We start from the raw sequence: 16031 nt of genomic DNA, 5'->3' as shown, positions 1-16031 counted from the left end.
TACAAGCATAGGGAAATGCTCAAAAACAAAGAATTTGAGACTAAATGTGTCAAAAGGACACTTCAGATTCAAACGATTTTATTTTTCTACCATTTGATTCTTGCCACCATTACATAAACAGCTGGTTTGGTGTTACCTGGAGAACAGAAAAGCCAGCAACCCTGCATAGAGCAACTGCAGGTGACTGCTGCTGTGCAGAGCCTCCCAGGTGCTTCTGGGGCCACTGCTGTGACAAGGAGCAACCTGAGATGCTATTTTATCAGCGTGACTTATATCTGTACACACAGGCCTTCTTTTTCCTTCCAAAATAAGCAACATATAGCTAGGAGACAGAATTTTATAGCAAGCAGAATTTCAATGAGGAAGGAACACAACAACAAATAATTCACAACCTAAGCAATTAAAATGGGACTTTGAAGGGAGTTCCATCCCTCCCTCACAACTGCCACACATGTACAAAAACCTTGCAGATAATTACCAAGATTGGTCTGAAGGAAGAGACTAAAGTACAGACAAAAAGGCCAGCGACTTTGAGAAAAAATTATGCAAGAAATGTTTGCATATAACATGAATAATACATTAAGACAAAAACAGCTTTAACCCAGCTGCTGCAGGAAACCAAACAAATAAAGGCTTCAGTCAGAAAATTTGAAAGGACATTCAGCACGTCTTACACACAGAAGTGTAAACTTTGCATCAAAACAATGGAGTTTCTCATTACATGGAGAAAGGTAAGACGCTAGGATGCACCTCATGAAGGACCCAGAAAGTACTGAAGGAGTGACAAGGAAGGGGCACGGCTACATGACTGGAGGCAAAAATGTGTACAAGCAAGACAGTGCATCATCTCAGTCTTGTCAAATCGCAACCAGCATCACTACATTTGCATTCACTGATGATTCTGCTATCATTAATCACGTTGCAGTGTACCCACGCATGCAGACTACATTTGCATTCACGTATGTGCAGAGTCAGTAATCTCCACTGTATATTACGGTTTTGTTTACTTGTACTAAAATTAATCTGCAGGAACCATGGAGCACAAGTGAGCTCCAAAAAAGGTCAGAATTTACAAATACACCACACGTTAAGTAGAGATTAAGTTTTATGCTCATTACAAGCATGAAAGTGTGATGAACGTGATATGTTTATATCAACAATGTGCTTTTGTCATGGCACTGGTAACTTTGCGTATATCTGCCAGTTTAAAACAAAGCTAGCATCCTAACATATAAAAACTCTGCTTGATGATAAACTCTGCTTGAAGATAAAACTAACAAACTGCAAATTATACAGAAATAACGTTTCTCATCATAGACAACTATTATCTTTCTGTGCAATAATGTAGTACTGTTCTAAACCATGGAGCCCGCTATAAAATTTAGCAAAATTAATTTAAGTCATGTGGTAGGCCAGATGTAACTACCCTCAAACAATGAAATGAACTATTAGTATTATCATGACTAAAAAAAGCATTAATAGTACCTAATTACAAGATTTTGGTTAGTTTTTGTTTGTTTGTTTGTTTTTACAGTCCCAACAACATTAATTTAGGAAAAAGGAAGGATCATATGGAGTTTTCTTCTTACAAAGGTATAACAAATATTTGCAGTATGATAAGTATTTTGTTACAGATAACATATGTAGTGTAATCTGCATTGTGGTATGATGTCAAATCTAGAATAATGTCCATGTGAATTCACCACTGTGTGCTGCTTCCTCCACACAAAATTGACAGTAACATGTAAGAACTGGAATAAATACTGAAAATGATCAGCAAAGTCTTGCTGGAAATTAATTTACAAGACTGTTACTTATAATTTTGCATATTTTTAAGATACCAGCACTTAAAGGAAGTGCTTTCAAAAAACGTATTAGCTTTCTCCAACAGTCACAAAGATCATAAGGTAATACTAAATTTCACCTACTCTGATAATTCATTTTTTGTACAGCTATTAATATTTTGAATCATTACATTTCAAGGGTAACACTGCAGCTTTTATGGTGAGAATTTAGTGTAACTGATTCTTTTTGAATTAGATGAGACAAAACTGTCTGTAAAAGTTATATGCTTTTATTACACACATTTATAAACTGCCTCATATAACTTTATCGCTGTGGTTATAGGTTTGGTTTGTCTTTAAAAAAGTGCTTCACTATATAAAACTCATATTCCTTAAGTTAGCATCACTGTACTCAATAAATGTAACTCAGTAACTCCCCAGAGGCTTAGCTGACATGAATTTCTGGTAGGAGAAATTTTCACAGCACTGTCGGTTTAATATTCTGAATAATCAAAATAATAAGGGAGTAGAGAAACAGAATAAAAATCGCCATGAAAATGTGCGGATCTATTGCACTCTGAGTATCATACGCTCTCAAATAAATTTAAACTATAAAGAGAGGGCTCTCAGAACAACAACAAGGATGACCAAAGGTGGAAAACAGTTGCTGTGTGAATGCTTGTGCAGCCTAGGACTCCTCCTCCTCAAAAAGTGACAACTGGAGAACACGTGGCACAACCTTCAGACTCGTCGGAAAGCAACTTCATCAGCTGTACCCACCTTCTCCAGCACAAGAGCAGGCCTCTGCAAAAGCTGATGTAAAACACACGGAAGTGGTTCTTCACCACAACACGTCTCTGGAAACTCCTCACCACACAGGATGTGACGAGTACCAAGGCTTACAAGACACCAGGGGAGACTGAGACCTTCTCAACATTACTAAGCACACAGAAACACGCCTGGTTCGGGAAGCTTAATCTCAAACTCTTCCTCAAACATCACCTTCAGAGGCTAGAGGACAGCAATCCACAACTCCGTCCATCCTCACACAGCATGACCTCTGCTGCAAGGGTACAGCTGTGAGGGTGCAGCTGTCCTCCTGCCACAGCCATTCCTGCATAGGCCCAAGTAATCATCTCTAGCACTCTTTCCTTACTTGACTCTCTAAACTTTAATTCCAAACTGATAAACCTCCTAATGTGAAAAGCAAGCTGAAACAGAGACAGCTAAGTAGTTCTTTTTGAATCATGTTTTCTCAGTAAGTACTATATTCTCTTCGTATTCTGGTCACAAAATCACTCCAGTTTCAGCTAGTTTTCAAGAAGCAATGACAAAATTCAGTTCAACTCTTAAATTTCTTAATAAATTTCATTTCATTAAGAAATGTACTACCTGTACATTACACTAATCATGCAAACATTTTATTTAAATGAGAACAAAGTTAACTGAATCATCCTCAATAATACTTCTTGAAACATGAGTGTAGCTGCTTTTGGAAAACATATATATAAAATATATGTACAATATGTGCATTCATATATCTACATATAAATATGTAATAGCATATTTGTATTTATACACACACAATTTTTTTATAAAGCCATATGCATGCTATTGCGTTAGGTGTTCATCTCAGAAAGTCTCTCAGTTAAAAATTGGGCAACGCAATGTCTATATATTATTGTACTACTTGATTTTCAAGTTTGGTTTACGCTGAGCAGTTTTATGCAATTTGGATTATTTCTGTCGTACTGCTTGCATCCTATCACTCAAACTTCTGTTACTACTGGCACAGCACAAATCAACTACAACAGCACGATCAAAAGTAAATACTCTTCCACACACCAGCAGTCTGGCTTACTGATGTTTTGAGAGCTGCTAAACCACGCAGCTGACTTGCTGTAGAGCACATGCATATATTTTAAGAACATGCAGTACCCAGAAAGGTACTGCTGTCTTGCTACATTTGAAATTACGTAAGTGCTAACAAACATCTGAGAACAGAAAATAACTCAAGTTGTTCAAAATTTTTAATTACAAAGCAATATAAATTTATGCTCATAATGATGAGCATTGCCAGTGTAGAGTAGAACAATAGACTATATAATCAAGAACGCCATCCAAGGAATTAATTAAAACCAACTATTTTATGAGGCTATAAAGATGTCTCATCTTTTTCCTTTAACTGTAATTTAAAGAAACCACAAATTCTGCCCTGAAATTACTCTCAAATTCAGTATTTTTTCAATAAAACCTCAATTTTTCTTCTTGTTATCCATCTGTCTTAACAAAGGGCTGTACCACTTCTTTCTTTCCTGTGCTGGATTTATTTAACTGGATTTATTTAATCTGAGCTCCAGAGAGACTGCAAATTGCTTGGCATTTTTCTGTGCAAGACCTCAGCCACTGTCACATGTCACTCAGTTCGTGGATTAAAGAAGGAAAGTGTTTTCATTAGGAATGTAAATGCATTTTAAAATACATTTTATGAATATCTAATAGCAGATATTCAACTGTCTCTTTTTATTTTTTTCATGTCCCATGAGTATCTCTATTGTGTGACTGAAAGACCAGGCTGGCTTTCATATTCCGCTGTCTAAGTTTTGGAATATTTTCTTCAGCTAGCTTTAATAAAGAATCAAAATCACCTGTCATATACGATGACATCTTCTCATTAAATCAGGCATCACCAATAGAGCTGAATTAGTCTACAGGAAAATGCATTATTCAGTAACTGCTCTCCATTCTGGAGATAAAAAACATACTAATGAATAAACATATATTTTAATTACATACGAATAAAGTAAACAATTGGAGTTTCTGCTAATAAAAATAAGTTAGATGCTGGAAACCCAGACTCGAGGACCTCTGACCTCTGAATTTGGTTTATACTGAGGAATGAACCCAGGTGTGCTCCGTATTGTAAGTAAAGATAAACTTATGTGACAGCGAGCATGACACAATTCACTGATGCTACCGAAAAGATTGTCCTAGATCCTCCTCTGGCAAACAGAAGAATAACTTTGATTTAGGCTTCTGAACTAGGCCATCACAGTGCTAGCTAACACAGGGGAGAAGGCAGAACCTCACTCGTCACTTTTAGCTGTGGAGCCTGACTCGGGATTGGCTCAACTACAGCAAGGGCTCACTAAACGCCCTGAGAATCAGCTACTGGTTTTTGTAGGACAATACGCATTCTTTTCCACCCACCTTGACCTTACCCTTGTCCCAGAAAATTTCTAGGTTCTTTTCTTTGTTGGTTTTTTCTTTTCCTTCCCATTTTAATAAAGAGCAGAGAAGCATCAGAACTCTACAAAAGCGAAATGATATTTTCAATCTCTAGACAGCTCTGCTTTCATGAAGCCTGATCTACCACAACCTTTAAAAAATATTACCAACTAATTCAAAGTCGTAACTGCTACTGCTGTATACCTGAATTATATTTCAGCATTATCTAGTACATGTTCATTTAACTGATCTGAATGTATTCTGTATTAATGACCACACAATTTTTATGTATTTGTTGGCAATAGTGACCTATTTTTAAGACTCACAATATGAAATATTACGAATAAACTGCTTTTCTGAAGAAAATAAGCCTGGAATGTAAGCACGTGAATTTCTGACATTGTAGAGCTGGTACACTGTATGATTCAATACTTAATTATACTGCTGGAAGGTTGTCAGACTCACTTAGTAAAATTAGCTGATTGCAGGTGATGGCTGTTACAGAAGTATTTAGATAACTTGAAGTAGCTGTACATTTCCTGTTATCTGCACTCTCGTAGAGCAGTGTAAAAACTCATGTAAACTTACGCATTATTTTATGGGACTGATTCTACAGACTCCGTTATGTGATAATTAGGAAAACATTAGAGAGCTCTAAAAATAGAATAGTCACTCAAAAATAATCAAAACCGTATTTATTCTTTAAATAATAAAACGAAAGCTTCAAATGTGACTATAACAACATCACAAACTAAGCATAACTCTACAAGGATTCCTCCCATTGCTCAAAGTTAATCCATTTGATTACAGAAGTCAAGCTTAGAGCAAGTTTCGTCGCTTGGAAGATATGTGGCAAAAAAATATAAAACTTTTGAAATGTTTTCTAATGCTGACAGAAGGCTAGCCTTTGAGTTTCTCCTGGAAATGAAGATAAAGTACCTTAATAAATAATAAAATGGCACATAAGGATCCTGTTTGCTTTTATTTTTACATTTTGCCATGAAAATGGTCAATTTTACCATGGACTTTTTTAAACCACAAAAACAACAGAGCACAAGATACAAGGCAAAAATAAGATCATAAATAATGTACCTAAAATACACAAGAAAAAGTATTTAAAAGGTGAATTTATGTACAATAAGTTTTTGCCTTCAGTCTAGATGAAGGAGATCACAATAAAATGAAAAGATAATCAAAGCTGAAAATTTGCCTTTTCAGATTTCTTTCTTTTTGTTTAAAAAACACTTCTCGAGAAAATACTTGTGGCTACCAGAATTTGAACACAAGCATGGTAGCACTGCACCTTCCTACCATATGTGCATGACCTATCACAAGCACTAATCTTCCCTTTAAAACACAGTTCCAGAAGGCATCACATAACAAGAAATCCCTCACACTCTGTTTCAGGTACAATTTAAATCAACATGTCAGCACTCAGTCAAGATAAAAGCATCCCTTGCCTCCGTTCTTGCCTCCCCACACACAGCTACCCTCCCTGTAGCTCCCAACACAAATACCTGTGAGGCCACACTGCCAAACAAATCAGGAAAGAGAGGATCTAGTTGCCTACTTGTCCTACTTTCAGGAAAAAAACAACCACCACACATTCATTTCATTTTTCCATACTCCACAAATCCATCTGAATGCCATTTAAGGAGAAATTTCTACATATTCATCAGTGAGGCTACGCTAGCAGAAATGTGCCATATATACACAGAGTCCACTTCTGCATCCACACACCACATTCTTATGCCAAACCTGTTCTCCAGTTGTGAAGGAAGAGATGAGTGGACAAAAACCCCCAAGTCTACAGGTCTCTGAAGCATGCTTTCAGGTACTCAATGTTCCTGCTGATTTCTACTTATATGCACTTCCACGTATGAACTGAGCCTCCAGGTTTTGTGGGATGAAGCAGATGAAAACAGAAGGGAGGAAAGAACACTACGCTGTGTGGCATATGTGAGATGTGAAAAACATACTGATCAGTAGTAACAAAAACTGATGTATGCAACAGCACAAAAGGGTAGATACAGATAAAATAAAACCACTGTCAGAATAGTGTAAGGAAGAGTTTGTGGTTCAGAATTTAGCCGTGACAACTCCCAGTTATTCGCAGTAATCTGTAGCTCTAGAATGAGCTCTATCACTTTGGTGTTCCCCCCCTCCCCCACTTGAGATGCTTATATTGATTCTTTCCTCCAAAACGAACAAAAAAAAATGTACTGATTTATTACTGGGAAGTATTTTTGTGCTCATATTTTCAACTCAAGCAAACTGTTTTGAAAATACATTGCAATACACTGTTTTCCTTACATGCAAGGAATCACACACACCAGATGGGAACTTCTCAGCTGTACTGAAGATGATATGAAATGATGACAGCTACGTAAAGATTTGGGTGCTCTACAACAGTACTGCAATGTGTCAGTTTTTACAAACATTGATTCTTTTTCTCAGAGCAGAAACTAGTCATTAATGCCTTAAACCTAAGAAACACTTACGCACTTTACTGTAGCTGATCCTTCCATTATTACTCACACCTGTAAAATTACAAAAAAATTATGGAAGTGTTTGTGAAACTGTATCCTATGATCATATCACTGAGCTAAAGCAGATTAAATGGAGATAAATGTTACTCTATGATATTCAGGAAGTCAATTATATCAGAACCTCCTTTGTTTTATTTTAGCAGGTATGTATACATATACATAAAGAACAAGTTGGCATTATATAGCGGCATTTCAACTGAATTGTTACTTACATATTAACATGAGCTATGGATGTATTTATGAATATATCTTATAATTAATCTTAAGAGCTTATAATAATGCATTTTATAATTTTAGACAATACAGCCCCATTTTTCACTTTCATTGGAGAGCATACTCATATGTATTTAAAGCATTTGCATAAATTTTACACTTAATTGAGCTCTAAATATGCATGATTTGGATGTTACTTCTGGCCAATTTTCATTTGTATGACATTGGCAAGGAAAAATTTCAGAAGCAAATTTAGTTCTTATGTGCTACAAATTACCATTTAGTATTTTTAATATTAATCTGAATAAATATATATTAATGAACCTAGAATTAAAAGAAATAGGCAGCAAATTGTTATTGTGCTAGAATCAAGACAGAATTAAAAAATACACAGCAAATCCAACTAGTTAGTTTTATATGTTGAAGCATTAGAGACCACAAAAAAAGATTCTGTTTCAGCCCACAGTAAGGCTTCAGATTCATATTAGGTATTTCATTGGTCAATCTACTTTTACGGCTTACGCATCTGATTATGTGATGCTTTCTCACCCAAAAGCCAATTATTATGAATGTAATTTGTAAGGCAGATTTAATCATATATAGATTTCTGGTCACAAAGTAATTTGATGGTGTTCTAGAAAGAATACTGTTGATTATTCTATGTTCAGTGCAATACCTCTGTGCTACGACATTGCTATTGCACTGAACAATGTGGATTGATCCGTGCAAATCCCATTTTGCTGCTGCTGATGGGTAAGTGCTGCATGCTGAGACTGTACTGACATAACACGATGAAGGAGGCTGCGTGTGAAATGGAACTGCATACAAAAGGTCAGCTGACTCTGTGCTATCAATGCATTGCAAAGAAATCAAAAGCTACGTTTCTAATTTTACATTTGTGAACTACAAATGGGACGATTTGTTCTGCATAGCAGTAATGTTCTTTTAAACCAGTCTTCAAACAACCCACTCAGAAGCTGGAGTTAATGACAAGGTAGGTCTACAGAGTGCTGCAGCTATTTGGAATCAGAGGCAATTGTTCTAGGAGAGGACAGGTTTGATGGTGGGCTGAGTAGGACAGCCTACTGCAAAAGGGGACCATGGTGAAAGGTCCGTGGTACGATATGCGTGTCATCTACATTCAGAAGCTGAACTGGAACTTTCTAATAAAAATTTCATAGAACAATATTATGAAAAAACATATGGATGAGTGTGAATTGTAGGTCAGCAGTTAAGTGGATTTTTACGGATGTAGCCTCAGCAGCCCCCAAGGTGCGGTAAACCAGACATTTTTTCAGGAAGGAAAAAAGCTAGCTTGTACAACAATATACATGTTCCAGTGAGTATGGTATCAGAAGGGAATGACAAGAGACAAGACAGGTTATTCTAAAAAAAAAACACAAAACAAAACAAAAAACCGCGCACCAGCAGTGGAAGAAAATTCTGTAGAGCCTTCAGTATTGGGGCAGTACCTTGCTTTTTGGCATAAGAAATATAGCTGAAGAGACACATAAAACTTTCTGAAGACTGGCTGTATCCTTGACTTTGATTCTCTGTAGCTCAAAATATTGCTTTGCCTTTTATTTACTAGACAGAGCTTTTAAAGTTCTATTAAGAAATCCAGAGCCTGCAAACTAGCCACATTTGTGTTTCTCTGTACATAGAGTTAAAGAGCTGTTTATTCTTTTAAAAAGTTGACCTGGCATAGAAGGCTTCTTCTATCTTCTGGGATCAGCACTCCCACAGCAAAAGATCCACTTTTCATGATCTTAATGTATCTACCGACTCATAAGCAGTTCTTTAAGACACTACATTCTCTTGTGTTTCAATTTGATATTTACAACCAGTACAGGCTTTTTTACACTATATACATATATATAGTGTGTATATATGTGTGTGTATATATATATATATATATATATATATATATATAAACACACATACACTACATATATATGTATGTACACACACACATATATAAAGAGATTGAGGCAAATCTCTCCCATTATATTTGTATATATATCATATATATATACACACATATATATGACAGCATTTGTTCAAATCTTGACTCCTATGATCTGCATGAAAACCAAGATCTCCTAAATTGTGCAGCAAACATTTTTCCAACTTTCTAGTTTTCAAAGGAAAATAAAAATACCCCAAATAGTATCCTGTTCATCTCTGCAATTTCAGAGTTTGAACTGATACTAATATAAGCACTCTAAAACTGTCAGAGAAGAAAATGGGGGTGTAACTTTGTAAAATGATTAAAAGTTATGAGTTACAGATAACATAGCAACAGTGCAATTTTATTTGCTATTCTTCCTCTTTGGAAAGGATCGACAATACTTAAATGTATCCAAAGGAATTTTACAATAGCATTAACATCTTGCAGTTCTAAGCATTGTACCACACAACATTAGCATATATGCTTCCTTTGAACCAATGAAATAACGTGGAAAGCAAAGTAAAATGAGCGCTGAAAGCCAAGTCCTTCATTTGCAATTAGAAACATTTAAAATACCTACAGACAAGTTAAGTTTGTCAAGGTTTGATGATAAACATGCAGAAGACATCTAAGTTGCTGGTTGAGATAATTCTCAAATATTAAAAACTGCCAATACATGGTCTAGGATGGCATAAGCTCACACCTTCATGAACTATAACTATGTTCTACTATAACTACGTACTACTATAACGCAGTAACTATATTGTGTCTTCTCTCCCTTGAGCTAGCATCCAGAATGTCACACAGATGAAACTTTCTGGATCCAGTTTTCAAGCGAATCACTTCAGCAACCCAGTTCAGTACACTCGCTGATGACGATGCAGTTTCCCAGCATGAACGTAATATTTCTTAACATTTACTTGCACAAAGGAATCAACCTATCAGAAGTATATACAGGTCTGAAGAAAATATGCTTCAGTAAAGGCTAATACAAATGAAACCATGAGGGACAACTACTCAGAATGTTTCAGAAAGTGTTTTATACACATTAGTGAGAAAATAATAACTACAATTATAGTTTTGGAGTACATCTGCTGAATAAACACAAAAAGTTATAACAGACATAGTTTCCAAAACTCTCAGGCATGGCCTATGATGAAGACAACAGCAATGAATAAACCAAGGATTAAGTGTAAAAATGAAAAATATGAATTGTTTTGTTTTGCCAAAGGTAAACTCAGCTTGGTATGAAACAGATCTTGGATGGAGCTTACAAGTCTCCAGGGCAAATTCCACTGCCTCTACTTCTGTTCAAACTTCCTGCCAATTCTGAATATTCAACAGGAATATTAAGAATCATTTACTGGTGTGAGGGGAAAAAAAATAAATCAGATCTCTTGATACTTGAGAAAATCTTAGATGTCAGTAGAGCAATAAATAATACTAACCAGCACAGAAAATGCAATGTGACTTCAATGCCACAGCCAAGAAAACAGAACAAAGCAAATAAAATCTCCTCTAGTCATTATTATTGCAACGCGGGTTCAGAAGCAGTACTATCACTACTGCAGACTTCACAGCAGCCAATATGCTTATGGGATCAGACAAAGACTTGCATAAGAATACATAGACAAGCTAGTTATCTCTGATACTTCTAAATGCCTTCCTACTGCAGAAAAGTAGTACTTATTCCGAGTAATAGTTAGACTACCGTGCTACATCACCAATGATAAGGTAAACAGTTACATTTATAGTACCTAGGCAATTATTATCAACATATTACAGAATACAGAATTTGGGGAAATAAACTTAATTTGTAGCAATAAGAGGTTGTTGCAAGACCCACTAAATTCATACAATAATGGGTTTGTTTACTGTTAGACCATCTACAATCCTTGCTGCTCAACACATTAAAAAAGCAATTTAGGTAATTCTTGACAAATATGTATAATAATTTGATATTAAAGTAAACCAGTATGTGACAAGGTATCAGCCTGTTACAAGAACCAGACTAGTCAACTGTAAGGTAAATTAGAAGAACAGCTTGACAAAGATGTCCATGCAACTATGAATCCTTTAATAAAACTCAACATCACTCCCTCATGTGAGATCTGATCAAAACTCTTACATTTCAGTGAAAGACAAGCTTACCATTATCTTTGCTGCTGTTTTCTTCAATTGTCATTTGCTCTGCTAGCTCAGACAGCGACTCATCAATGGTCTGACTTCCACGCAAGGTTAAGGAAAGTCTCCTCTTAAACTTTTTCATTCTATCAATATTATGGCTGGCTTAAGGAAGCCTAAAAAGAAAGATTAAAAAGCAAGAACAAAATTATTTAATCAGAAAACAAAGTAACTTACATCAAAATGAAGAAAGAAGCACAGAAATTATAGTCACTATGCAAGTTATCCACAAAACATTCACCATCCTTAGACCAAGGTTTCTCCGCTGGTCTGAAGAAGAATGTCAAGACATTGTTTTGCAATGAGACATACACTTCTGCTATTTTGATTTATTTTAGAGAAAGTAAGAATCACTGCTTAAGAAAAACCACAACAGTTGATTCAAACAGTACTTAATTTTACAATAATAAAAATAGCAGTTATTTGAAAACTTGATGACATTCTTGTTACCTACTTTACTGCACCCCTGCTGCAGTCTCTCTCCAAAGCTGCAGGAGACAGTGACGTTGGAACCTTCTATCCCTTTCAGCCCATTTGTTTAAGGATGACAGGCTACTGACCTCTCTATTTTGCCCTTTTCGCCAAATGAGGAGGAAGACAACATTAGGACTCTTAAAACACAAAAACAATTCCCAAATTCCCAAGTTGACAGCCAAGGCCTGATAACAACATCTCGAATGGATGCCTCTCTCCAACCAGGCAACAGGAATAAACTGAGAACAAAGCAGGAGGCGCTTTCTCTGTGGGAAGGGGTAAGCAAACAAAGAAGCAATAATATCGAAAGAATAGGCAGATAAACAGGTCGCCACAAGTCTAAACTGGTAAGTGAACTTTGTCACGTAAGGACAAACACATGGTGTGCTGCAGTTAGCACACTGCTGCCTTTCATTTCCCCATATGGACGGCTCGCCCTAGATGTTACTTCTGAGCAGCTCCTTCATCTGTTCAGAGCCTCCAAGACACACACAAGCACAATGTACTTTGGTTGTTGAGCTGCTCATGTATTTTGTCCTGCTTCTATCAGCCTCTTCACACTCCTAAATCCGTAATTCACATAGAAAAATAGAAAACCAGATTCTCCTCGATATCCACCTCCAAATAGAGAAATACAAGAAAAGCAGCACTCTAAATATCTACATTGAATAACAAATTGTGAATATGACTTCTTTTATTACATTGACAGAACCACTCAAAATATACACTTTTCAAGTGCATAGGTTACTCTTTATTTAGATGTTAGATTATAAAAAGGAGAAGAAATTAGTGGCAGAGGTTGGATGTGGCAATTGACCGTAGGAGAATGCAGATACAGCCTAAGTCATCGTAAGAGCCCACTGCTCATTGCAGTAAGTAACAATAGATTAAAAAATGACCTTTTTCAAGGCCAGATCAGATGAGGCCCTGGGCAGCCTGGTCTAGTATTAAATGTGGAGGTTGGTGGCCCTGCATGTGGCAGGGGTTGGATATTCGCGATCCTTGAGGTCCCTTCCACACCTGGCCATTCTGTGATTCTTTGGGATTTGAGTCTAATGGCAAATGAATACAAAAAGTGACAAAGAAGGAATGGTGTCTAAGGGGAAAAAGGTAGGTAACAACAGAGGATTAACACTTTAGGCAACCATAGCTCCTATAGGAGTAGGGGTAGGAAATATGTAGGAAATAAAAATAGAACTTCTGGAGATTCAGTTAGGTCAGCAAAAAGAGTTCTGTTCTTTTAAATGCATTTCTGCCCATGCAGTAAAACCACACCTTAGCATGAATAATTTCATCTCTTCTCACTCAACAGCACGATATTCTGATTGTTAAGGGACCAAACGCAGAGAATGTTCCAAGGGGAATATTTACTTTTCCTGTTCAGGACTTGCTCTGAAAAAGTTATCTGAGAACCTTATGCTTAACTTTTCCAAAATGACAGCCTATGATTCTTCTTAAAAACTAAAGAAAAAATAAAAATAAAATAAATCAGGACACATCCTTTTATTCTGGTTTTATTCAACTCTCCTTCAGTGTTTTTGAAGCCTGCATCTTCCTACATGTACTACTCTCAAAAAGGATACATGGAATTTTTAGCTATGTAATGCCCTAAAGCTAAGGGAAAGCACAACAATTTCTTTCAAATTTTCCACTTGGGCAGTACTGCAAAAACAGATGCTTTTATATGGAAACAGGCCATTCCTGGCTTTTAATCTTGCAAATATTTAAGCCTACACATTTTTTTAATTGAAAAGGTCTACCGCAAAGGAATATCACATACAAATTAAGAGACACAGATTAGAAAATTTTATACTTCAAGATAGCATAGAAGTAAATATTTTGTTAACTACAGTTTCAAAATTCTCCCTGTTACATGAGGCTTTCATGGGATGTTGAAGCACCATTATTATCAAGATTCTGAGTAAGTTCAGGATTGATTTTGAAATAGTTTAGAAGAAGAATGAGGAGTGCAAATCAACATGTGCGTAAATGCTTTCTTCCTGCAAAATAACTCAGATTTTTTTTTAAGGATGCTCATTTACATGAAACCAATTTTTCCTGCTTTAAGTACCAATATTCTTGCTATTTCAGTCATGAAGAAATATGTACTACACATATATCTAGAAGTGGAAGGCAATGTATAAGGAGTGACTGTCTCCAGCATTTGGGAATGTCCTGACTCTCTGACTCCACATTCTCACTTCTGCAGCCAAAGCTGCAGAACCAGTTAAATCTCGCTATCTCGAGAAAAGGTCCCAAAGTACAAAATTCCAAAAAAAAAAACCCCAAAAACTACAATCCAAAGCTAGAACTGGTTCTCCAAAATGAGTAAAATGACAGGAATATCAGAGAAAGGCTGATTTTAAGTCACTTGAATTAAAATTAGAAGGAAACAGTCTGAATTAGCTTTAAACAGTTCATAACAGGTTCATATTTATTTCCTCTTTTTAATATGTAGCCTGATTCAAACCTGAAATGGAGTTATTTGATTAGTAATATACAAGTAGCAGCTATAATTAGATGAAGCAAGACTCATTATTTTCGCCTAGGTTCTTACTATGAGACGAATGTGTACAGTTATGTTTATTTTGAAACTTCAGAAAGGAACTGAGGACCTCACTTCTCTGTTCTGTAGATTAATCTACTCTGAATTTCAAAGATGTATCCAAAGCAACTATTTTAGATGTCAAGACGTATAGATGCATACAGCTGAATGCAACTAATGCAAACTCTAGTCTTCTGCAGACAGAATGAGGACAAGCAATCTGACACGATACTATCTGTTACAAGTCAGAAAAACTGGCAGAGACATATTTGTTCTGTCCTTAAACTGATAGGAAATGAAGGAAAAACAACATATTAAAAGAGCTGCTGCTTCTAATGAATGACCTCCAGTCTAACCCAGAATAGTTGGTACGTTTGTCGTTGGAAGCAGCACAACTAAATCCTCAGGAATGATACTAAAATTAATCTTTCATACATATTTTTCTCCCTACAATAAAAAAACCAAAACGTTTTCAATAATCACTGCCACTGACTGTTTGCTTCAACAGCCTCTCAAGCTCCCACTTCACTCTCCATGTCATTTAAAAGTAATCTCCACAATGCAGTTTTAAAAACAAACATCATATTTTTAAAATCACCTAGGTGAAATCAGATTTAAACACGTGGGTTCTGGCTCCCTTATTCTGTATCAGACCAATCCCTCTCGTAACGTCCGTAATATGGCACCTTTGCTTTGGCTAAACCAGACTCAAGGCAACACCTTGGATATACTGCAGGCACACATCAAAGCGTCTTTGTTCTAAAGTAATACCTCAACTAGATTCTGCACTCATCTACTCAGTAAAAATCAAGGCCTTATAATGCTGATCATCGAAATCCTTGAAATAAACCCTCACTACTTCCCTTAAGCTCCCAGCCCCCTGACATGTTGAAGTAAAGAAAAGGAATTAAGGTCTTTATTTGCAATTAACATACACTGCGCGCTTAATCCTTGTAAGCTTAACCAAATTCAGATAAAGTTTTCAGAAGTGCTGAAGTTATTAAATTGCTTACATGTTAGCCATTTATTTCAGGAGGGTCACAGATTCTGGCGGCTGATTTGGCTGATCCAAAGCCCTTTGAAGCCAATGGGAACCTGCCTTT

At 36.2% G+C, this 16031-nt stretch overlaps 1 protein-coding gene across 1 annotated transcript in view; it reads right to left on the bottom strand.

The window, feature by feature from the left end:
* The window catches only part of CDK17 (cyclin dependent kinase 17), a gene marked incomplete at both ends in the record, with an annotated part of 51238 nt that extends 39244 nt beyond the window's left edge, over positions 1 to 11994 (bottom strand). The window contains one exon of the mRNA XM_079549480.1: positions 11877 to 11994. Within this exon, the coding sequence (XP_079405606.1) occupies positions 11877 to 11994 (118 nt within the window). The remainder of the gene's footprint in view (positions 1 to 11876) is intronic.
* Positions 11995 to 16031: the final 4037 nt, after the last annotated feature.

Source organism: Tetrao urogallus, assembly GCF_951394365.1.
Source record: "Tetrao urogallus genome assembly, chromosome: 1".
NCBI lineage: Eukaryota > Metazoa > Chordata > Aves > Galliformes > Phasianidae > Tetrao > Tetrao urogallus.
This window is presented reverse-complemented; position numbering and strand designations above follow the sequence as displayed.